Here is a 24219-nt window from a genome sequence, read left to right on the forward strand (position 1 = left end):
CGAGAACGAGTGAGAACGAGTATCTCGTCGGTAACGGAACTTTTAGTGATGTTGTATTTCAGATCACTGTAAGCACCGACGAGATACTGTTATCTCTGTAAGTTCCACGTTATGTCGCTGAGGTGCCCGCAGTGATAATTGGTCTACTTTCATGCCTCTTAAATTTTAGATGAACAATATCCAATGCGTATGCGTCTGAATGTGGGTGAATTTAAATTTCCAGCAGAGAGGAAATGAGAATGCCTCCTCCTGTTCAGTTTCAATGGCTTAGCACGGATCAGAACCCGCTTCATTTTATCAAGTGTATGGTCTATGGCTCTGTGATCTTCACTAAATCTATATTCTCTCTATCTGTATCTTCTTTCATGCCTCGTGCACAATCTCGTGACGTCGAAAGATGTCGCTACAGTCGGTTTACCATCTATTCGTTCCCCGTTCTCATCGTTCAAGTCCAAAATTAGTAAATAAAGATGGTGGCATCGCATGAGACGTGTGCCGTATCGTCGCGCGAAAAATGTCTGGTAAAATGAAGTGGAAACGAAGAAGGCTCGCGATCTCTCAGAAAAGTTCGAACGTTAGAAAGACTTAGCGACCGGGTCCAGACCAAAGACTACGATAACAGTGTAAATAGTGGTTGGTTCCCTCTATAGTTTATCCCCGGGATAGGAGCGGGTAGCAGCCGCAAAAAGAGGATAATTTCGCTCCAGAGTTCACCGTAAGGTACAAATTCTCGCTATTTTTAGATTCAATCCGAGCGTCGATTCTCATTGAGAGAGTGTCGACTTAACTCGACTCGAGTTCGACTTGGTTCGTGGTATCGACTAGGTAAAGTTCCGAGAACGGACCTCTACTCCGAACAAGTCAGCGGAGGCGCCGTACGATTTTATTTCGTGGGCGGTTTCGATTGCTCAAGAACAAGCGAGCAAGAGACCGAGAAACAAGTTTTTCGCAAAATATTTTGTCCGGTCTCGTATGGTTTCGTCGCGTTCCGTTCCGTTCTGTTCCGCTTCCATTCGAGCCGAACCGAAACGAACAGATCCGAATCGGAACCCCCGAACCCGTATCCAAACCCTTTCGCACCGTCCTCGGACAACCCCTTAACTCCGGGAAGCCTTATTTGCTCGTGTTCGAAGCATATTCGCTGGTATCTTCGACGACACCACTCGAGACAATTAGCAGATGTCCCGAAAGATCCCTTCGAAATATCAGAAAGCTATTTTTATCGATAGAAACCTACATACCGTGGTACGCGGTTCAGTTGCAAACGGTGCACCGATACGCGATACGCTCTAAGGTCGCTTTATACTTTATACTATCCGCACAGACACGGAACGTATCCGACCAGACAAATTATTCTTCAATGCATTTGAATAGAAGTGTCTGTACGGTTACGCACACTCCGACACAGAATTTCTCTAACCCAATTGATCAGACCATTCCTCGAAGTATCGATCAATTTTCCATTTCCGCCGCATATCACTTGCTCTTTTCCATTTTTCCTTTCGCTGATTTTCACCGTCGTCGTTGTCCCAGGTTTACCGGTAATATTTACGCTGGGGCATCGCTCGGCCACCGTTGCCAACGAGCTCCTCGTGGAAACGATCTAAGTCCATCGGCCCATTTGGTGATCGATCGATCAGATATCGCGTCGCGACGATGATCTCTCGCGTCATCGTTGCCCTCGCAATTTAGCTATAGATATATTCATTTATTGTGGTACAGTAGGCTAAAGGTACCAGTTATATATATATATCGGATATTTAAGGAAGAAAATAAATTTCTATTTCACTCCAGCTTGTTGCAATTCAGGTGGAAATTTATAAGCATGAAGATCCGCTGTCTAGTTATTAGAAATTAGAGTTTCCTTGTTTGGTCGTGCGAGAGATCGATGGAAGCACATCGAGCTTGGAAAACCATTTCTACGTGAGAATTCCATTTTCATGTAGGTACGGTCGTGGAACATCGTGTACATATTTGGCGCACCGGTAATTACCGATAGCCGCCAAGGTCTTGTCTCTGATCGTATCCGCGGTATAGGAGAGTGCCGCGCGCGATGTAATATTTCGCGAGGTCGAAAGCGTGAAAGCGTTTTCCATGAGTTTCGTTTTCTCGATTCCGAGAGCAACACACGCGAACGTGGATATTGGCGCGTTTCGAAATCGTGTTGCGACATCGGTACCCGCGAACGTTGATAATCATCGCCGATGCGGCGGGGTCTCTGTTTTTTCGTTTCCGTTTGTAGCGCGTTGAACGTAACACCGCGAAACATTTCCCCGGCCGAAATAGCACAGATGTCCGGATGCTCGCGGATGCGAACACGAATACGAACGCGAACGCGAACACCAACGATATCCACCGAACGTAGGCTATTAATTCCTCGTGACTCAAACTTTTGTCGCGAGAAATCGCGATCCACGCGTACAATCACCCGCGCTCCGCGCATAGAAGTTCATTCATATATGCAACGCGGGTCGCTCGGACGAATAATGCGGGTTTTAATAATAACGCGTGAATCACGAGATACCATAGAAGTTGTCGCGGAGGACGTCGATGGCTCTCCGACATCCTTCGGGGTTCAACGGGCGTACCACGCGCGTCCAACGCGATCGAAAACCGTTTCTCAGATCACATGAACGGGATAGTCTTTAGCCGAACACATATTGTGATCAGAATTTCACAAAATATAAACATTTTGATCGGTTCTAGTGATCGGTAGGTTCAGTGTTAACACTACATTACGTTATAAAAAGAGAATATATAAAAAAAGCTTTTTGAAAACCACGTTTATATTAAAATGCATTAAAAGGAGAAAATAATTTTTTTAGACATTAGTGACTATAAATAAAAGCGTGGACTGCTAAAGTATATTGACGTAATCTTCGTGGGCGCTCCACGCTTTTATTTATAGTCACTAATGTCTAAAAAAATGATTTTCTCCTTTTTAGTGCATTTTAATATGAGTTTCTTTTATATATTTTTTTATTTTCTACCTTTTAGTCTTTTTTAAACGGAACGCAAGATATAAGAATACTGGTACGAAATAGGAAGATATAGAAACGCAAGATGTGGAAATACGCGAGATAGAATGAGGGGATGACTCCGAGAGACGACGAGATGGAATCGAATGAACGGAACACCACACTGACTGAGCTCCTTCGGTGCGAAATGGGTCAGTGGAGTGGGGATGAGTCGGAGTGAGAACGCGTAGTGGAGTAGGGAGCGCTGGCGCGCGGAGTGGGAATCCCTGAAAGCGATCACGTACTACCGAGTGTGGCGCAACGAGGTGTGACGGTTAATATTAAAATTTTTTGTTTCCTGAACGCACAGTTTCTTTTTTAATTTGTTTTTTTAATATTGCTTTGTCATCCAGTTCTGAGGTATGCTTAAAGTTTCAAGTCTCTAGCTCATCGGGAAGTGTTTTAAATTTCGATTACAAGATTTGACGCATACAACAACAACGACAACTCGGCAAGCTAATATAAGCGTGGTAAAATGATTATACACATTTTTCTAACCGAGCATGTTAGGACAAAAATTACAGAAAATCTACATAAATTCTATGATGTGATTTTTAAATGACGATCTTTAAGTGCGATTAAAATGTTCTACTTAAAATTTATCGAATCAATTTCCACGTAAGCAACTTCATAATTCCAATAATTGTGAAATGACAAATATAGAACTGGTCATTTGACCGGCAGTGGTAGGTTCAGTGTTAGACAGTCAACCAGATGGATATCATCTAGGTTCGATATTTACTACAAGCTACCTTGAGATAACAAGGATAACGAAAACAATACAAGCCGTTCCCTTCGAATTTCCCGGAATTTTCACGAATGGCAATCCTGAAATTCGGGATCATGTTCCACTCGAATTCGCGTCCAAACGACAGAACGCGACGCGAGTTCGACGTCGATCGTCGTTAATAATACGACCGCGCGAAAGTAAATTTGTCTTGGCAGATTTTTGGAAGGGACGCTGCCAAACGGCGCCATCCCATGCATCGACCCAATAGATCACTTCCTCGTCGTCCGTTTCAAGACACAAAGACGCGGAATCCCGCTTCCGGTACCGCTCTCTCGTCTTGGATCGTGTATGCGATACCACGAAAGTATTCGGATTGTAAGCCTCGCAAGGTGTAGACGGAGAAACACGGTGCTTCTCGATAGATGGATTTATTTATCGATCCGCTGTCTAATTCTAAAAGTTTGGAATCACTTAAATGTGATTCAAATTTTGATCCATCGTTATAATATCAAATACCAACTAGTTTAATAATATTTCTAAACCGATTTCAGCATTTTCTTATGTCCATAATGCTCTTGTATAATTCATAAACCCAGAGTAAGGCAATGCTCGGAATGCACTTTTCTAAAGGAACAAGTTTGACAACTTCTACAAGAAGCATGGAAAAATATGAAATTAGAAACATTCGAAAAACTAATTGCCCAGGATGCCGTGAATATGCTAGGCTGTTATTAAAAATAAAGGCTGTTTTTTAAAGAAAAACCAATTTGAAAACATACTGCTCGTAAGTTTTTGGACAAGTTAATCTTCCTTGGTTGTTCTAAAGGCATTCAGTCCTCATAAACACCTTCTGTTTCTCTGAATTTATGGTTCCAAACTTTTGGCCGGTAGTGTATATGTATACAATTGAGGCTTCGTTTTTGAATTATTAATGAAGTTAATGAAGTTAGCGATGCGGGGCTACAAAACAACGCGGGATCCTGCGGGCTTGTAATTCCTGTTCCCGATGCTTCGTCGTACCTGTACTTCTAATTGGCTAGTTGAATGTATCCCGCGTTCTTTCGGACTTCGCGTTGACAGTAGTATTTTGGACACGGTCTAAAAATACCGAGTAAAAATTATCTTGACCTGGCTACTGCGCGCTCCTCGGAGCACTCGCGTCCAGATTGTTTAGTTCGTCGACGGAGGAGGCGTTGTCGTGCGATTTTATACGACCCAACAGGGTCCGATAGGATCGGCAGGGATCGATCGGTGAATCTCGGTCCTTCGACTCGGAGAAAGGAAAGAGAAGAATGGAGGAGAGGAGAATTCGGAGAAATCTCGTGGGACGGTAACGCGGGCGCGAGGAAATGGAAGTCATTAGGACATCAGCCCTGAAGCCTGGTCTGCCCACGCGTTGGGTCGGGTCTACGCGTCCGCTAAAAATATCGAAACGCACCGATCGAGTATCGAGAACGGGAACGAGCCGCGGAGCGAGAGGGTGATCGTACGGTGTACAAGCGCGTGCACGTGTTCCGTTTCATTCCGCTTCGTTCCGTTTTCTTTCGATCCGATTTGATCCTAACTAGTCCCATGGATCGGCGTACGATCGATCGCGTGATATTCGGCAAAATCATGCTCACGTTCTCTGTCGGCATTCAACGCGTCCGATGTCAGCGAGTTCCGTGGCGCTAAAACGCTGGCGATAATAGACCCTGCGAAGCTGGCTCGACGGTAACAGTCGAGTTTGCTTCGAGGCAAATTGGCAAACTCCACCTATCTCGGTTCGCCTCTGCCTCGCGCCAACGCCAAAACCCGGAAGCGTCGTCGCAACTTGGACGCGGCGAAAACCGATTCGCGATTCAGCATTCTCTTCGTCGTATCGCGTCCGCCGGGATAAGAAGTTTTTCGGCGAAGCCAAGTATCTGTTCGACCGGGGATTCGGTATTATGGGTACCGCGTTGCGGATACGGATATGCTGCGGGGAAAGGAGGTGGGCCTTTCCAAGGCCAAGCGCATCGTCGATCGGTGAAAACGATCGCGACAGTGTTCGTGGCAGAAGAGCGACGCGACGCGACATTTGGCAAGGTTCTTTGCGAGGCTGTTGTCTCCGGTCTTGTCGCGTTGTGTCGCGTCGTGCCACAGGCAAGCTTAAATCGGATTGTAGCGTTTTGGCATGCTCGTCGGAATTCACTCCGAAAAATAATTCGAGAGCGTCGGCCTAGGCCTAGACGAGAGACGTTGTGAAACCGAAACGGTTCTCGGTCCGCGATACGGAGGCGGTGGGTTCGTCGATCGCCAGAAGAAAGCGTTTACCAAGAGTCCACTTTCTTCTTTCGGTCGATGCTCAACGACACCGGAGAAACGGCCGTTCGCCTGGTTTCCACTTACGCTCGTTCCCTCGAAAATCTATCGCACAAAGCGGGAACGCAGTCCTCGGGCTTTCCGCTCGTTCTTTGACCCCTTTAGCGAAATACCGCAGTCGCATCCGCGGCCGGAAACCCGGCTCTGGATGCCAAAACGAACAGGCGACCGGCCCGGTCGTTACATCCATATTGCGGGGCATTAATAGCCGCCTCCGACGAGCTATCGTCTCGCTCGTGTGGTCGACGCGTTCCGTTCGAACGATTTCTTTCTGCTTTCAGAAATGCTGGGTCCTCGATATCTGTCGCGCGTTGAATCTTCTCTCTGATCATGAACGTTTGACTGTTTCTTTTCTTACCAGCCACGGTTGCTCTCGATTCGGGCGTAAACTCGGTTCGGTTCGGTTCGGTTGGGTTCCATCGAGCGTTTCGTCGAGGAGGCGAGCAACCCCGGGGCCGTCCATGGACGGGAGCGACGGTACACCGACGTCTCGCACCAAAAATAAACTCCCCGTTCCACCTCTCCGTCCTTCGTTCCTCGTCGGATCGCGAGCTCGATATCAGTGCCCCTTCGCTGCCGTTATCCACGATCCACGATCCAAGATGCACTATTCGCGATCGCGAGGTCGCAAGGCCGCGCGGTCGAGATCAACCGGTAGCATCCGATAGCCTTCGACCAAAGGGTCACACACAGACTTCTTACGCGTTAACGATCTGCCCGAGTTGACCCTTTCTGTCGCGCCGCGCGCCGTGCCGACGATGCTCCATGAAATATCTATGCGGCTAGATAGGAAGGACTCCCTCGATGAAAAGCTAAAGCCGAAAAGACGAAGCACGGGACGAAACGGAGTCAGTTTTTCAAGGGAGGTCGTTTCCCCTTCGACGAAACGATGAGTTTCGATAGAATTTCGGTGGCCCCAGTCATTCATGCTACATTCGAGACTTTCGTTTTCTTTTCAGAGGAAACTAAGGCAAAATGGTTGTCGGCGAGGCGAGCATACACAACATAATGGGAGGCATGGAGAGCACGGGCGGGGTGCGTCTTCACAATCACAAAAGGAAGTTGAAGCAGAGGTACGTCGACCGACGCAAGATCGAGAAGCGGCGAGCGAGAGAGAGAGAAAGAGCAATATCTATGCGATCGTCTATGCGATACGATGGTTTCGGTTCGACGATTCGAAATGAGCGGCTGCCGCCGCTGCTATTCTCCCCGTTCTTCCGACGCGACGTAGACCGCGTAGACGAATACGTGTGTGTGTCCGAGGCATCGCACCCCCAACGTGTTCCGTTTGTTTTCTTTGATTCAGGTTCGACATCATCAAGAAGCTCGGTCAAGGTACTTACGGTAAAGTTCAGCTAGGCATAAACAAAGAGACCGGCCAAGAAGTGGCGATCAAGACCATCAAGAAATGCAAAATCGAAACGGAGGCCGACCTGATCAGGATACGAAGGGAGATTCAAATAATGTCGAGCGTGCAACATCCGAATATCATTCACATTTACGAAGGTAAATTCATCGTCGAACAAAAAGAGAAGGAAACACCTGTTTGTTCGTTTTTTGCTGTTGTCTATTTTCAGTGTTCGAGAACAGAGAGAAGATGGTACTGGTGATGGAGTACGCGGCAGGCGGCGAGCTCTACGATTATCTGAGCGAGCGAAAAGTTTTGTCGGAGCACGAGGCTCGCAGGATATTCCGACAGATCGCCACCGCTGTTTTCTATTGTCACAAACACAAAATCTGCCATAGAGACTTGAAGTTGGAGAACATATTGTTGGATCAAGCGGGCAACGCGAAGATAGCGGACTTCGGGCTGTCGAACGTGTTCGACGAGCAGAGGTTGTTGAACACGTTCTGCGGCAGTCCGCTCTACGCCAGCCCGGAAATCGTGAAGGGCACCCCTTATCACGGGCCAGAGGTCGACTGCTGGAGCTTGGGCGTTCTTCTCTACACGTTGGTTTACGGTGCCATGCCATTCGACGGCTCCAATTTTAAACGGCTAGTCAAACAGATCTCGCAGTCGGACTACTTCGAACCGAAAAAACCGTCGCGTGAGTCTCTCTCCCTCTCGTCGGAGCATTTTAACCGCTGGTTCAACGGAATTGGCTAGATATACAGGGTGTTCGATCATAGGCGGGCGAAAATTTAAGGGGTGGTTCTACGTGACAATACAAGACGAAAATGAAGAATGAAAAAATTACGATTTCGGCTTCGTTTTCTAGTTATGAGCAATTCAAAGTATCCCTGGAATGCGGCAATCCGACCAACAGAGGTGTACACGTGACTGCGGATCTTTATGCAAAATAAAAATGTTTTGCATTGTTTGTGGGAAGCAGGAATAAAATACAAATTGATTTCATCCCTTAATGACTTTGTTACGTGAAAAACAACATTACAATATTCTTGAAAATTTTTCTAATCTATTACTATCTTATATTTCACCCAACCAATTTTTTCATAAATGCGTAAAGATCTGCAGTCTAGTAATAAGTAAATATGTACTCATGTGGCGTGCATCGCTGTCGATCGGGTTGTAGGATTTTAGGAGAATCTTAAATTGTTAGTAAATAAAAAACGAAACTTCATTTTCATCTTATATTGTCATGGAGGTAGTTATCCCTCAAATTTTCTCCTACCTGTAATCAAACATCCTGTACAATTTTTTAAACGAGATTTCAAGGTGATCGTTAGTTGTTCTTGCTTCTTCGGGACACCGTGTACGTCGTCTCTTTCCGTCTGTGTTTGGCTTTCGACTGTGACGGGCTGTTTGGTTGCAGCTGCCTCTCCCCTGATCAAGGATATGCTGACGGTAGCTCCTGGGAAGCGAGCGGACATAGAAAAGATATGCACCCACTGGTGGGTGAACGAGGGTTACGATCAAAATTGTCTGGACATCGCGGAGGAGCTGGCGGCTCAGACGCCGGTACGGCTCGATCTGTTGCTCTCGCTGGTGCCCCAGTCGGCCAGTGCGGAGAAACTGGTGGTTGGCGACGACCGGCAAGGAGCCGGTGACGTCGGCAACAATGTGTCTTCCGAAACCCTGGTTCCTACCAGGTGCCATTCCGTTGGTAGCTTGATGGAGCTCGATCGAAACGATTCCGACAGGAGGATAAGGGAGATGTTGCTGATGGAGGACGAGTCGAGAACTGCGCAAGTCTCTTCGGGAGACGCGAAAAGAAAGCTGGAGACCACGCCGTCGATGGAAGAGACAACCGCCGCCGGCGTCAAGAGGAAAGAGCGATCCAGAAGAAAAGAGAGGACCGACGAGAGAGAACCGAGAAACTATAGATCCGGGTCCAGGTAATAAATCGCGCATTCTTCCTCTCGCTGCTACATCGTTCTGTTCCTTCCCCAGGTGAGTCTTTCTCTCTATCGATTGTTTAAAAAGCTTCTCGTTCCGCACAGGCATCATTCGGCCCCTATTCCAAACGCAATCACGGAGGAGGCGATGGAGGTGGACCCCGTGGTGATCGTATCCCCGAGCGACGATCCGAACGGACCCGACGCGACGACCGGTTCCTTGGAGCTGATCAAAGAATGCAACGAGAGATCGCCCAGCAAAGAACGCAGCAAGACACCGATACCAACGCCATCGTCGCAGAAGCTAGAAGAACCAGTCGCTGACGCTCCGATGGCCGACGCTTCAAAAACGAGCATGGACGATCGCGAGGAGAAACTCGCCGAGGACGTGGCGATGAGGTGTCAATCCGTCGGAAGCGGACAAAGTCTTGCTACGACACTCGACGACCGATCCAAAATGGTCTCGAAATCGGAAACGTCCAAGTCGAGGATGGCTGCCGACGAAACGTTCGTCGGTCACGACTCTGTCAGCTTGGAGGCGACTCAACGGGAGTTCAAAAAGCTGAAAGAGAAGGCGCTCTCTCTTGACTCAGAGCTGTCCACCGAGGTTCGGGACGTACCGCCAAGAACGTTCGAGAGGAGACGTTCGAAGATCTTCGAGACCGCGGAGAAGTTCAATCAAATGGCGTCGAGCACCGAGACCGAGAAGCCGAAGAAGATCTTCATCCCCGGAGTGAACGTGGGCGGAGCGAAGCGTGTGTTCGAGAGGAAAGCCAGCCTGTCTTCCATCGGCGCGCCGCCTCCGGCCAAGCCTAGCGCGTCCAAGGTGATCATCGACGTGCCCACGGAAAAGAGGACCGACAAGTCCGTCGAACAGGCGAAGCAATCTCGAGAGACTCGAAACGAGGAACAGCAACAGCAACCGCAGCAACAAGAAAGCGAAGAGGATAAGAAGAAGGACGACGCCAAGAAACGGGCCGTCGATATAATAACCGGCGCGATCGGGAAGCCTCCGGTGCAGAGGAGAGTGAACGGATCTCCGCCGGTTTCTCCTCCGGGCCACGAGCCCAAGAAACTTCCGCTAAAGATACCCGTGGGAACGAATGATCTGAGGACCGCCACGGTGTCCGTTTCCACACCCGTCGACACCAACTTTTCGTTTGATCAGTCGGCGAACTCGGACAAACAGGTACCTGTAACGATCGTGCTGGATCAGCGATTATTCGCGTACACGCGTTCTAGTGTTTCATTGGTTTTCAGATGCCTGGTGGCGCGGCAACGACGCCCACGACCGATCGGGAGATGGACGACGCGCAACCGGAAGAGCCGAGGATGTCCAGCAAGATGGAGATCACCCTGAAGAGCGCGACACTGCCGAGGCCGCGGAAGACGAGCAAAGCCGAGATCTCGTTGTCAGGAACAAAGTCGTCAGAACCGGTGGCGTTCAGGTCCGAGGTGGCAGCAAAGATTGACGCGTTCCAGCCTCAGAAGTTGCGAACCCAGAGGTCCGAGGTGGCGTTCCCGGTTGCGGCCGCTATTCCGCAGGCGCATCGAAGCGCCAGCCTCGAGCCGGACACTAGGCACGCTGCAACCTCGGCTACTGCCACGCCCAAGGAGAGGATAATACCAATACAGGTTGGTAGTCGACTTGTGGTGCTCAGCGATGCTGCAACCACTTAATTTGCCTCGATCATTTATATACAGTATGTCCGGTTCAAGTGTATTGGAACTTAAAAGGCTTCCTGTGTGGTTGCAGGTGGAAGGGGATACCGAGCGAGATCGATCGTTGCAACACTCGTCGACGCCACCGACGCCGCCTACGCCGCTATCCGCGGCACCGAAGCCGCCGATGTCGCAGAGATCGATCTCGCAGCGGTCGGGATCGTTGTCCCGTCAATCGACCGCGGACTCGGACACCGACAGCGCTCTGGGCTCGACCGTTGGTCCGGAGCCGATCAGGAAGAGTCCCAGAGAATATATAATCCCTATTGCGGTCGAAGGAGGTGGATACGTGACGCCCAGGTCGGGCAGCGTGGAACCCGAAAGCAAAACAGGCACGTCGACGAGCGCGAGCGCGAGCACCAACGCGTCCAGATCCAGGTTCGCCAGGCCTCGAAGAATGAGCTCCCTGTTGTCGGATGCCAGCGAGGACGAGTCTCCGTTCTCCACGTTACACAGGTTGGTTTAATACACATCGGACAATCAGAGATTTTCCGAGTACGAACCTTCAGAGTACGCCGACTTTCCTTTCTCGTTGCAGGGACAGCGAGGATCTTCTGCAGAGGCATATGCATCGACTGAGAAGCTCTCGGCCGTCGAGGCAGCCTCCGGAACACGCGGACAGTTTGTCTTCCGGCGAGGACGACGACGACGACGGGTTCGAGCTTCTAACAGCGGAAAATCTGTTCTCCACATTGCTGTCCAGAGTACGGAGCTTGACGCAGAGACTGAACGTGGACGATAACCGAAACGCCGGGTTCCCCAGCTCTCGGCTCTTCGGAAGATTGGGCCCAAACACGTCGCAAACGTTCTGGGGTCTGAATAAGCCGTTATCGAGGTAATTGGTCAACGTTCTTGTCTCGTTTCTTGCGCCGTCGTGCCGCGCTGCACCTTGACAAAGTAGCTCGCGCGAGTCGGCTCTCTGTCAAAGTCTAATCGGAACGATTCGACGCTTGTTTGCGCAAGCTACCAGACGTATGTCGAAACGAGGACCGTGACTACGTGAGTCCAATTGTTACAACAACTTTAGAACAATGTAGTGTATCCCGATTATTTTAGAAGGTAGTGCAACACATTATGATTCATTCGCCGAGCGTACTGGCAATCCCGCGCGCTTCTTTCCTCGCGTTCGCGAAACCGCATCGTCGCGTCGGTTCGCTACAACATCCTCTATCAGTTGCCGATGCCCGTTTCAAAAGCCCCAGACCGAGCGAGATCCGTGACGTGGAATCCAGCCGGGTCTCTCGCCACGGACTCACCCGGACTGTGTCCTTCCGACGACCGGACGAATCACGCGAGTTTGCTTTCTTTTCGAGTACAGGCGGTTGACGGAGTCTCAGTTCAGGCATTCGCTAAGCCGTGATGGAGACACGTTCTCGAGGAAAGATTCCGTTGACTCGAACCCCAGCAGCCCCGGCACTACTCACGGGTCAAACAGCGCTTCCACGAGGGAGACGGTCTTCGATATCGGCAACAACACCTTGCCAAGAGGTAAGAGAGTGTCGACAAATTGTTCCGCGTACTCGACGCGAAACCGTGTCGCGTCGAACGACCAATGATAGTCGTCGTCGTCGTCGACCCTTTGCGCTTTCGCCAAACGAATCGCATAGGTCGGCATTTTTTTTATCCGGGATTCGTTCGTCTCGCGACTTTGCCGAAGACGATCTTCGACTCGAAAACGAACCAACCTCGATCGTGTGCTTTCTCGCCGACAAGGCAAAGTCGCGAGACGCTCGAGAACATCCTGGATGGTATTCGGTATGCATCTCCTAGTACCTATAGCTGTTGTCGAGTCGTTGATAGACAGAGCACATCTTTTTTTCTTTACTTTTACCGATTTGCCTCTTCTCTTTTAGTTTTTCTCTCCTCCTTTTCGCCTCTCGTCACTTCTGGCTCTCCTTCCTCATCTTCCTTTTCCTCCTCGTCTTCTTCATCCGTGTTTTCCGATCGTCGACGACGTGGTATTTTTCCGACTTTTTGATTGCCTGAACATGTTTTTGCAACTTTTTCTACTAACCCCACTTAGAATAGTTGAAACGGTTCATGTTTGGCACAGGTGGGTAGACGTTCCGGTAAATTCTCGGCAGTCTAGACTCGGCCGAAATCGGCGCGGCGTGCCACTCGCTATACAGTAATCCCGCGGATCTACGCGGACTCTCGGTTCTGTGCTGTGACAGAGATCGTGAAGGGATACTATTTTTTTGTGGCGGCGTCGATCGCGCCGAACGTAGAAGCGGACAGCGAAGCTCGAGAGGCTCGTTCTCCGAGAAGTGTAAACATAACTTCTTCATTTTTCATGATTTTTTATGGGACTTCAACCAACACATTCGTGGCATTTTTCTAATGCAAAACATACCGAACATGATATTATTCCAATTATATTTACTTGTGTAACGAACTATGAAAGTTTTGGACGCGAAGGACAGCATATGTCAAACTTTCAGAAGTCGAAACTTTCGTTGTTCATTACTAGACTGCGGAACTTTATGCAATTATAGCTTTTGAAATTTTTTAAACAATGCTATAATATAAAATTCTGAAGAATGTAGTACGATTTTAATTTATTTCAAATCTAAAACGTCTACTATCACGGAAAATAAGATTCTATTTTATTCCACTTCAATAAATTAATTAATAAACATCCGTAGTCTATTCATTACACAAGTAAATATATCACTGAAAAATGCCACGAATATGTCGGCCGAAGTCCCATAGAAAATAATGAAAAATAAAGAAGTTTTGTAATTGGATTAGTAATGGTTCATACCGATATTTACACTGCTCGGCGACCGAGGCAGCTGGAGCTTCTTTGCCCCTCGCGGGGTATGCCTCCCAGTGGAAGGGGTAGGCGAACAGGCTTACAATTAGATCGGGAAGCTCCGTCACGCTTAGATCGCGGGATTACTGTACATATACCATATACTCTTCTCTTCTCTTCTCTTCTATTCCGTTCTCTAGTGTTTGTTTCCGTGATAGAGGGTGGGACGGTGGGAGGAACGCGCGAATCGTCAGCTCTTCGAAGCGCATGTCTTGCACGATGTTCCTCGCAAACGGTACCTGCCTGCTGTGTACGTTTACAATTTTCATTCGAATAACCGTGATGTCCCGCTGCACTTCCACTACGATCCCGTGCTCGTGCGCGTCCACGAGTCTAACGGAATTATCGGCGTCGCGACGGTTCGCGTACGGTCGCGACACCTTCGCGGCCAAGGGTTTTTTTCGCTATTAAAATTACTCACAGACGTAACTCACACTTTGCCTGACATAGAACCTCGTAATATATATATACAATAATAATAAAAAAGTAATATAATACAAGGTATATAATAATACGCTGCAGTAGCGAGTTGCAATGTTGCTGTTGACTTTTCTATACGTAATATATATTTCACATACATATACAATAATTATATACATATGTACAGACACTATATATTTATACACATTATTATGATCCTATTAACACGAACGAGCAGCCGTTAATTCATTCGTCTTTTGTAATTGATCAAGTGTACATGTATCGTACTAAAGTTTCTCGCATGACTGCGCACGTATCCATGTACGCGCACGAGGAAATTTCGGTTCTATGCTATCCAACAGACAGAATCCATCTTGAATCAAGAACATTCATGCATCTACTTCACGTCTATCGTCGACTCTTCAATCAGCGATCAAAGGAATTCAAACTGTTTGCCACCGGCGATCGATGCTTTCACGGATTATATTTTGCGTTCCGCACCGCCGATAGTTCGCGCGTTTCGTTCGCAGTTTTGTCCGTTGGTTTGGTGCGGACTGTCTTTCAATAAATGTAGTTCTCGCCGTTCAGGCTTTTCCGTATCAATCGGATCGCTTTCGAATTATTGGCTTGGCAAGAAAGTAATTTCGGTATTTTAAGGGGGTAGACTCGGTTCTAGGATTGCAAGGGTGAAGGATGCGCCTTCTCATTTCTCAATGCAGAGATGGGGGTTTCCACAAGTCAAAAATGCTAGATAAAAGATCAATCTAGGCTGCAATCGCCCTCAACAGTCGTAATTTGTATTATTCGGAAGCATAAAGCTACGACAGTTACATGCTGCCGAATAATGCAAATTACACCTCGTAAACGTAAAAATAGGTGTTTGTCTTTTCGAAATAAATGTCTAATCAATCAGTAATCGATTAGACTCTGTTCATCTTACGCAATGTTTCTAGACGAAGTGAACTCGTTTCTGGGATAATGCAAAGATGGGATTTTACAGCAGTCAAAAGCGTTAGATAAAAGATCAATCTAGGCCGCGATCGCCCTCAAAAGTTTTTACGTTTACGAGCTATAATTTGCATTATTCGGCAGCATGTAGCTGCCACAGCTTTATGCAAATAGCTTTCTGCTTCCGAATAATGCAAATGACGCCTCGTAAACGTAAAAATAGGACTTTTGATGGTGATTGCGGCGCCTCCCAAGTTGGGATTAAAAGAATTCGGTTTTATTTCACCTTAAGGTACCGAGATTACTTTCTTGCCAAGCCAATATTTTCCGAGTGTCCCGCGAACGTTGAGAAAACAACCAGAACAAATGTACAAGCTCGCGTCCGAGATCTTGAACGGCGAGAACTGCATGGTCCCGGGCAGTGAAAGCCCAAAATCGTTTGCAAATATATTCTGGAAAGTGAGATCCCGGTGGAATCCGTTTTGTAGCACGTGTATAATTGACGGTCTTTTCTGACGGTTGTTGCAGCGACCGTGCGAGTGACTCTCCGTAGGCGGGCAGACGGTAATCCCCAGTAGACAAACCAAGTTAGGTACTATTCTACACTTTCTATCAAGCGAACGCGACACTCGATTCCCGTCGCATTGGTCGCAACCACGTCGATCGGTTGGTGTCACGTTCGACGAAGTTACAAAATACAGGCGTCACGCGCGATTCGCCGGATCCACAAGTGCGGACGCGGAGCTCGCGACAACAGACACTCGATATCGCGGGTCGGATACCGAACACCGAACATTGGCAAACTCGTCGAGACGAGAGAAGCTCCGTCGAATCGAGCTGGAAACTTGTTCGAGTCGATTCCGTTCACGCGACTCGGATCGTTGATTTCCGCGAGAAACAGCGTTCGCGTTTCATCGACAAACTTCCCCATCCTCGCGTGAACTATTTCGCTCGACTCGAAACCGCGAAACGGAAATCCGCGACAGTTACTTAGAGTAGAACCGAAGGAGGACGGCGATCTGGTCGCGTCCGAACCCGATGTTTATCGTCGTCGTCGGCGTCGCGTTTCTAAAAGATATACTTGAAGAAAAAAAAAACAGAAAAAGAAAAAGAAGAAAACAAAAAAATAAAAGAAACCGTTGCATAACAAAAGAGATTTTTACACTCGTTGAGAGATGGTATCTCGACAGATCGATGTATACCGCAAGGCGAAGGAGCTAACCCTTGTTTGAGATGGCTGATATTTGTTGTGTTTTCAAGAGTTTAAATAACAGCGTTTTATTACTTCACGTTGTCTCAGCATGCTTTGATAATGCTACTATATTGTATTTAATATTGTACACTGCATTACTTTCGATTCGCGTCGCGGTTGTTCCGAGAGCCAACACGCGACTTGTCCGTATCTTGACGTATGTAATCCTCGCGGACGCGCCGAGCGCGGAGGCTAATTTTTCGATTGAGATATCGATCCACCGACTTTTCGAAGAGAGAAATCGTTTTCGTTCCTTCAATGTCTGTTCGAGCGGGAAGCGAGCCTCCGCGGTCGACTGCGCCGCGAGCACCATTATCGTTCGACTCATTGAACGAAATCTATAAAGCTTCGTACAGACTTGAACATTGCGCCGAACGACGAACGGAACGGAAAATCGACGCAGATAGTACACGACGTCTTAATTGTAGATTTGAACGTCTTACGACTTAAATTGGACGAAATAAGACGTCTTACGGGGGTAGACTCTCATTTCCATTATTGCAAGGTTGCCGGATGCGCCTTCTTATTTCTCGATAATGCAAAGATACGGTTTTTGCATTTATGGGCTTATGAAAATCTTCGAAAAAGGATAGAATATCAAATTCGACAGAATTTTGTACAATATTATTTGTTTTGGATCTACAAAGACTGTTTCCATTAAAAATAGAATTTTGTTTCATTCCACTTTCTTAGAATTTATCTACAAAAATTGGAAAATGCAGCCGCAGTCTATTTATGAGGCATAATTTGCATTATTCTACAGTAGGTGGCTGTCGCAGCTTTATGCTTCCGAATAATGCAAATTGCGCCTCGTAAATGTAAAAATAGGACTTTTGAGGGCGATTCCGACCGAGATTGATCTTTTATCTAGTGCTTTTGACTACTGAAAGACCCCATCTTTGCATTATTGAGAAACGAGAAGGCGCATCCCGCACGCTTGCAGTACTAGAAACGAGTCTGTTTCAAGACTAAATGACTTGAATCTTTAGAAATGTTATGACGGGGACTAGTTTACTACTATAACGATAATTATCAGTAGATAGGAATAATTTTTGTGTAACGTTCGCCGTTCGGCGCAAGTTCGGCGAAATGTTCAGGTCTGTACGAGGCGTAACAATTTTCTCGTACGCATACGGAAAACCTTTATCTCGCTGCATGCGTTCGTTCGCCGAGAATGCGAATCCACGCACTCGACGATTTGTCGCATCGCTAGACGAACACGAGTATACGTGGTCTGTCCGGAAAGTATCCGACCTTTGTGCTGTAGCGGGTAAAAGTATCATTCCTGGTTAATATCGATGGTGTCCCTTTCAAAGTATTGTCCGTTAGAAGCCACAACTTTCTTCCAGCGATCCTCCCACTCTAAGGGAAACACTCCTTAAAATCATCTTTAGGGATAGGGAATAATGCCTCGTCGTATTCTGTTTTATTTCTACGTCCGCGAATCTTTGTCCTTTGAGTGGTTTTTTTCATTATGGGTAACAAGCAGAAGTCACAAGGAGTTTCCGAACAAGAACGGCCAAGTTTCTGGCAAAATTGAATGCATATCCGTTGTTCCACACGTTCGGTCATTGTAATACGCGACGCTCACTTGACTCGATGCTTACAAAACTTGTTGCATAGGCAGGCCAGTTATTACAAGGTCGCCTCTAATATAATCATGCGCAATCCGCGTTAGTCCACTTAGGAACGAAGGTATAAGCAAAGGTCGGATACTTTACGGACGGACCACGTATACGCCGCGTATGTACGTATGTTTGTGTGTATGCGTGTATGTCCCGTTCACTCTTCGTCGATGTACTCGTATTTAGATAGACTTCGAAAGAAAGAGAGGTAGGACGCTTTCGCGACAGCGACAGCGATAGCAGCTAACAGCGAGCAGCATCAACAGCAGCAGCATCAGGAGCAGGAGGAGCTGAACGATCGTTCTGAATCCCGTTTTGTGCCAGACGTCGCGACGTACCGGCGACGCTTCTCTTCTACTCGTTTCTTCTACTTCCTTCTCGCGTTTCAGGCGACTCTTGCCTCTTGCTCGAGTCGACAATGCGCGCGCTCGGTCGTCTCCACCGATTGCCAAAGCAACACGACTATTTTGTAGGTCTCGACTATTTATGCGGTGGTGGCGTCCCCCGCGTTACGAGAATCTCTTCGTCGGCCGAGCACGGTGCTAACGAGGAAAAGGTGTGTCGGGCGTCGCGACAAAAGCTAGCGATCTCGTGCGAGCAGTAGCGCGCGAACAAACCGCCGTACCGAGAGGAACGAATACGGTGGTGTCGAGTTTATTTATTAATTTTCCGAGAGATTTTATATAAGAGAAGGCAACGCGTTACATGTATCCAGAAATAAAGGAGTGTAAATACCGAGAGGAGAAGGAGAGTATTTTGTCCGGTTGCATCATCCCGAATACGACCACCAGCAACCCGCAAACAACCCGTCCCGATCGAAACCAGACCACTTCTCGCGGAATGTGTGGAATTTGCGTAGACGTTATCTCACTCTTTTTCCAGATAGAGTAGAGCGCGAAGACGCGGAATCGGAGCCGATGGCGACGACGACGCCGGCGGCGCGAGTCACCAAAGACAAGCGAGAATCGTTGGAATCGATGGAACCCGGCTTGGAGCATGGGTTTACGCCGAGTTTGGCGAAGCGGCTTAGCAGATCGTTCATCGAGCAAACCAGACGACCGTTGCCTTACGAGAAAAGGTACCGACGTTCGATCGAGGCGCCGGTCGAGGCCACGATCGAGCCCACGAGCTCGCCTACGACCGAGATCGACACTGTTTCCGATCGAACCGAGTACAAGGAGCATCGTCCATCGACCAACACAGCCGTACGCAGATCGAACAGTTTATTGGAATCGACGAGCACTGGAAGAGACGCATCGTACCGCGCATCACCGATACCAAGGCGAAGCGTCAGTCTATTCGACGACGACTATTACAGCTACGACTACGACTACGACGTCGACGAGGCCATTGGACGCGATCGCGACCTGCGCATGTCTACCGTGCCGTTCTCGAAGCCTGCTGTCAGAAAATACAAGGAGAACCCAACCGCGGCCGGTAAACATCGCAGAGAGAACTTCCACTCGTACAGAACCGACAAGATCCAAGAAGAAACGGCCATCGACGAGGGATTCAGCCTACCGTGTAGATCCGAGGCCGACCAGCTGGAAAGTAGCTACGCTACCGACAACGGTTCCGTCTCAGAAGTACCGGACGCGACGTCCAGCGTGTCCACCAAATCGTACGACACCTCGCCGACCACCGAGTCATCTTCGAACGCGTTAGACTACTCCAGGTTCTCGTACGCCGGTAAGTCGGACCAGTCGAGGAGCTTTGAGAACAGGCTGCTCGCTGCAGAGAATCTGATCAAAGAGTCTAAGCTGAGGAACCTGGGGTCGAACCGATTCGATCCGAACCTGTGCTCGAGTTACAGAGACACTAATAAGTGTGAGAAGCAGTCATTGATCTCGATCGGCGAGACGACAGGATCATCCTCGGCGATAGGGAAACGGCGCAGCTGCATACCGAGCCTGCGGTTCAGGTCCGGCTCGTTGACCAGAGACCCGATCGGCACGGTGGATCGTCGCAAATCGTTCGCGGACACGCGGGACCTGGGCAGCGTCACTGCGCGGCCGCTTACCCCGGAGAAGTCCATCTTGAGCAAGTTCTTCAAGCCCTCCGGCTCGAGCGACTCGAAGCAGAAGGACAAGGACGCCGAGAGGGAGAAGGAGAAGCCGCAGAAGTCGAAGCAGCACAGGATATCGCGATTCCTGCGGCCCGACTTCTTCGACACGCCCAGAGAGGAGAGCAAGTATGCTAAGGAGAAGGAGGAGCGTAAGGCGGCTGAGAACGAGAGGCGCAAATCTCGCTTCATGAAACGGAAGGGCGAGAGCAGAGCGCAAGAGGCGAGCGGCGTCGAGCAGGAGAAGCGGGAGAAGGAGCTGAAGAACGAGATAAATGCTCTGAGGAAGGACAGCCAGCCGAAAGATCCATCGGAGGAGCAACGGGAAAAGGATGCGTCACCGGGGACGACGACGATCGTCGAACAAGACGACGCGAAAAAGGTTGAGAGGCATGGTTCGCGGAATAGCTTCTTGCACTCGCTGGAGAAGAAGCTCGAGAGACTTCGATCGAACGAGGAAACGACCGTGGCTCCGTCCACGACTGCAAACCCAACGAAACCCGTCGCGAACGGCGGAGTCACGAGCGAATCGCGAGAACGTTCCGCTCCGCCCGGAGATATTCGATCAGACGCCGAGCCTGGGACTCTTCAGAAGGCCGTCAGCGTGGAGGATTTGACCGCGTCGAGCAAGCCAGTTGGTCGGACTGCCTCGAAGAGCAAGGTTTCGTCCGTGCTGGGATTGTTCAGAAGCGCGGACGCGAAACAGACGTCGAACACGATAGGCAGCCGTACGCAGAACACGATCCTAGGTAGGCTGAAGAAGAGCCCGCCGAAATCCGCGAAGAGCGAAGTCGCGGTTCCCGGCGAGGACGCGTATTCTAGCGCGAACGGCGCCAACGGCAGCAGGATACCGACGAAACTGTCCGTCAAGAACGAGTCCAAGTCGACGAAGAAATTCGTCGGTGAAGGGAAGAAACCCGGGCTCGAGTCGCCGAAGCGGTCTCCGCCGAAGGAAAAGCCTCCGATCGCCAAAGAGAGAAGAGCATCCAGCGAGAAGGAGACGGGCAAGGCCGCGGCAGCTAAATCGACCGACAGAGAATCGACAGAGAAGTCGAACGGAGAGGCGAAACGGCCGACGGAGGAATCCGCTGAGAAGAAGGAAGAACCTGCGAACGGCAGCGGCGGTACCGTTGAGAAAAAGGTACTCAAGACAAGGAAGAATAGATCGCTCGCGGAGACCGGATCGTCGACCAGCGAATCGACCAAGCGCGACGACACTGACAAGAAGCCTGTCAAGAAGGCTACCAAGGCGGGCGAAACTGGAGAGGGCAACGACGTCGACGGGATCAAGAAGAAAAAGACGACGCGAACAGTGAAGAAGTTCGTGAAGAAAGCGTCCTCCGACGGCTCCGACGAGAAACCGGACGACACTGGAAAAACCGGGAAACCACGAATGAAGAAGAAGCTGGTCGGGGCAGCGGAAGCCGCTCCAAGCTCGGAATCCGTCGTGAAAGTTCCCGGGAAATCGAAGGAGAACGGCGTCGAATCACAAACGAACGGGAAGTCTTCGACGCGGTCCAGCGTCGCTGACGCGAAGCCCTCGTCGAAAACTGATCCGCAAGAGAAATCCGTCGGGAAGCCGATCTTCGTCTCGGAACCGAAGGCGAACAACGGTCAATCGAAACCGCAAGAATCTCAGCGCGCAAACAGGACCAACTTGAAGCTGGACTTGTCGAAAATACCACAACACTCGTTCCGGAACACCACGCCGAAGAGGGATTCGCCGAAGTCCGAGTCGCCGATGGTTTCTGTCGGCGATTCTCCGAAGACGAGCGACGACAAGCTGATCGAATGTCTGTCAAAGGTGACACACCGCGCCAGCATCACCGGCAACAAGATCGTGATCGACAAGCCACTGCGCGCCAAAGACGTCGCGGAGTTGAAGAGAGAGGTGACCGAGTGCGCGAAGGTGATCGAGAGTCACGTTGAGGCTGAAAACGAGAAGGTGCAACAGCGGAAAGTGACGCCACCAGTCATGAAGAAGGACGAGGACGAGGAGATCGTAGCTGAGGCGATCCGGATGGAATCGTCGGTTCCGTCGGCGAGCGAACAGCTGGTTTCTCCGGAAGATCGAGCGACGCCGACGATCAAACAACCCTGGAAGGAATCGCCGACGGATTTCCCGAACGACCCGTTCTCGCCGGTCGACGAGCCGGACAGTTTCGACTCGTGGTCGGTCAGTTCGACGGAGCTGAACCATGCTCGGCAGGACCTTCGCTCGCCGACATCCCCGTCGCATCCTTTGTACTCGAGGCCCTCAGATAGCTCGGCGGCTGAATCGGTGATCGATCGAATCCGTCGACGGAGCTTCTACTCGAGGTTCAACGACAGAAGAAGACCGTCACTGACGGCTCCACCGCCGGGCCTCGGGTTGTCCACGATCTCCGCGTCGCTGCCGCGAAAATACAGCTTCAGCGGGCACAGGGAGCATCGAGATCGTAACAAGTACGGCACCGGGTCTAGCTATGGCCTCGCCGCGATCGGTAAGACAAGGCAAGGGGATCAATATCATCGAACCAGAAGCTTCGACTTGTATGCCGATGACGCGATCGGCTCGCGAAACCGGTCCCTCGAGAGGGCGAGATATTCGGATGCGTCGGTCGCCTCCTCCCCGTACATCGTTGAGTCTAGATCGTCGATCGAGCAACTGCCTCCTCTATCCTCCTCGTACGACCCGCTCAGAAGATACATTAGATCGCCAACGTTCGATTTGTCCACTTCCCGAACGAGGTATCACAGCGCGGACTTTTCCGTCGACTCGGATCTCGCGAGCTACCGGAGTCCGTACTCCGGATTGCTGGCCGAGTCCGCGGTCGAGAGCCACTTCGGCTCGTCGTCCACTCTGCCGAGAAAGTACGGGAGCTCCGCAAAAGAACCAAAGACCGTCGAGTATTACGAGGAGCTGTTGGCTCCTACCGTCGGTTCTACCGATTTCTTGCAGATCAGAAAGTCCCCGATCTCCAGCGAGTATCCGAGCAGATGCGAGAACGGCTTCTATAACGGTAGCGGCTCGAAGCGCAAGCCCTACGAGGAGAACTCGAATGGCGCGGACCTTGCCGCGCAGCGCGAACAGGAAGAGGAGCGATTCGTCGAGCGGGCAAGGTACCTTCGAATCAAACGAGCGTGCCTCCTAGAAGTTAGCCCCCCCCCACTTGTTAAACTGAATCATTTCAACAGTTGCGCTAAAGTGCTACATTGTGCTCGAATATTAACCCTTTGCACTCGGTTGTCCCCTCTGAGAGGCACCACTAAAGATTGCTGTACCATTTTATTCAAAATATTATTTACATTATTAAATATATCGGTATCTTATCAATTACTAAACATTTAGCTATTGTACGAGATATTATACCAATTTCATATCCATTAAATTTCAAAAATCATGGGGGATGGAAATATTCTAGATCGGAAGAAATGTTTAATTTTTTCCAGATAAAATAGCTCCGGGTGCAAATGGTTAAAATTCAGAAAACCGTTTTCCTCAATCTTTCGTCTTACTTTTTATATTATAGTTTTAACATTCGAGCACAATGTAGCACAAACTTAGCACAACTCGGCACAACTGTTGAAGTAATTTAATTGAACGAGTGGGGGGCTAACTTCTAGGAGGCAGCGAGTGTCCCGTGTCGATTTGTAACGCGTCTTCTCCGATTTCCAGAAGTAGAAGCGGGAGCACGAGCGCCAGCGTGAGCATCAGCGCGAGTGCCAGCACCAGCGACCGACAGAACGAAGCCGGCCACCTTCCGCCCATCTTCGCCGAACCGACGATCAGCCGTGCTGCCGGTGGCAGCGATCGCAGCTAATTCACAGGCACAACGATCCCATAAACGCGCGATCGAAAATTCTAGATTCCAATCTAGAGAACGTTTGTTGACGAAACGAAAAACGAAAAACGAATCCAGTTATACTCTCCGTTCGAGACTGATACCGCTAGCTCGGACGCACGCGGTCGACAGCCGCGGAATCGTTGAGAAAATAACGCGACTCG

At 49.4% G+C, this 24219-nt stretch overlaps 1 protein-coding gene across 4 annotated transcripts; it reads left to right on the forward strand.

Moving 5' to 3' along the window:
- The first annotated feature begins 428 nt into the window (after window positions 1-428).
- Nuak1 (Nuak family kinase 1) lies at window positions 429-24128 on the forward strand. Of its 4 annotated transcripts, none has more exons than XM_076422648.1 (13): window positions 429-715; window positions 7050-7163; window positions 7397-7596; window positions 7668-8138; window positions 8865-9387; window positions 9493-10576; window positions 10648-11022; window positions 11144-11565; window positions 11648-11944; window positions 12073-12108; window positions 12428-12597; window positions 19052-23333; window positions 23890-24128. In XM_076422648.1, exons 2-13 carry the CDS (start codon window positions 7066-7068, stop codon window positions 24032-24034), a joined length of 8103 nt encoding a protein of 2700 aa, XP_076278763.1. In that variant the 5' UTR covers window positions 429-715; window positions 7050-7065; the 3' UTR covers window positions 24035-24128. The 4 variants fall into 4 exon arrangements, with proteins under 4 accessions (XP_076278763.1, XP_076278762.1, XP_076278764.1 ...); XM_076422647.1 differs by having other exon boundaries at window positions 430-720; XM_076422649.1 differs by lacking the exon at window positions 12073-12108 and having other exon boundaries at window positions 430-720.
- The last annotated feature ends 91 nt before the right edge of the window (window positions 24129-24219 follow it).

Source organism: Lasioglossum baleicum, chromosome 4 (assembly GCF_051020765.1).
Source record: "Lasioglossum baleicum chromosome 4, iyLasBale1, whole genome shotgun sequence".
NCBI classification, from domain to species: Eukaryota; Metazoa; Arthropoda; class Insecta; order Hymenoptera; family Halictidae; genus Lasioglossum; species Lasioglossum baleicum.

What these genes read in the sequence shown, in the direction of transcription:
- Nuak1 (XM_076422648.1), top strand. Translation starts at nt 7,066, where the DNA reads ATGGTTGTCGGCGAGGCGAGCATACACAACATAATGGGAGGCATGGAG. An exon ending in TATCATTCACATTTACGAAG is followed by an intron (nt 7,597 to 7,667) that starts GTAAATTCATCG and finishes GTCTATTTTCAG; the next exon opens with TGTTCGAGAACAGAGAGAAG. An exon ending in CTGAATAAGCCGTTATCGAG is followed by an intron (nt 11,945 to 12,072) that starts GTAATTGGTCAA and finishes TGTTTGCGCAAG; the next exon opens with CTACCAGACGTATGTCGAAA.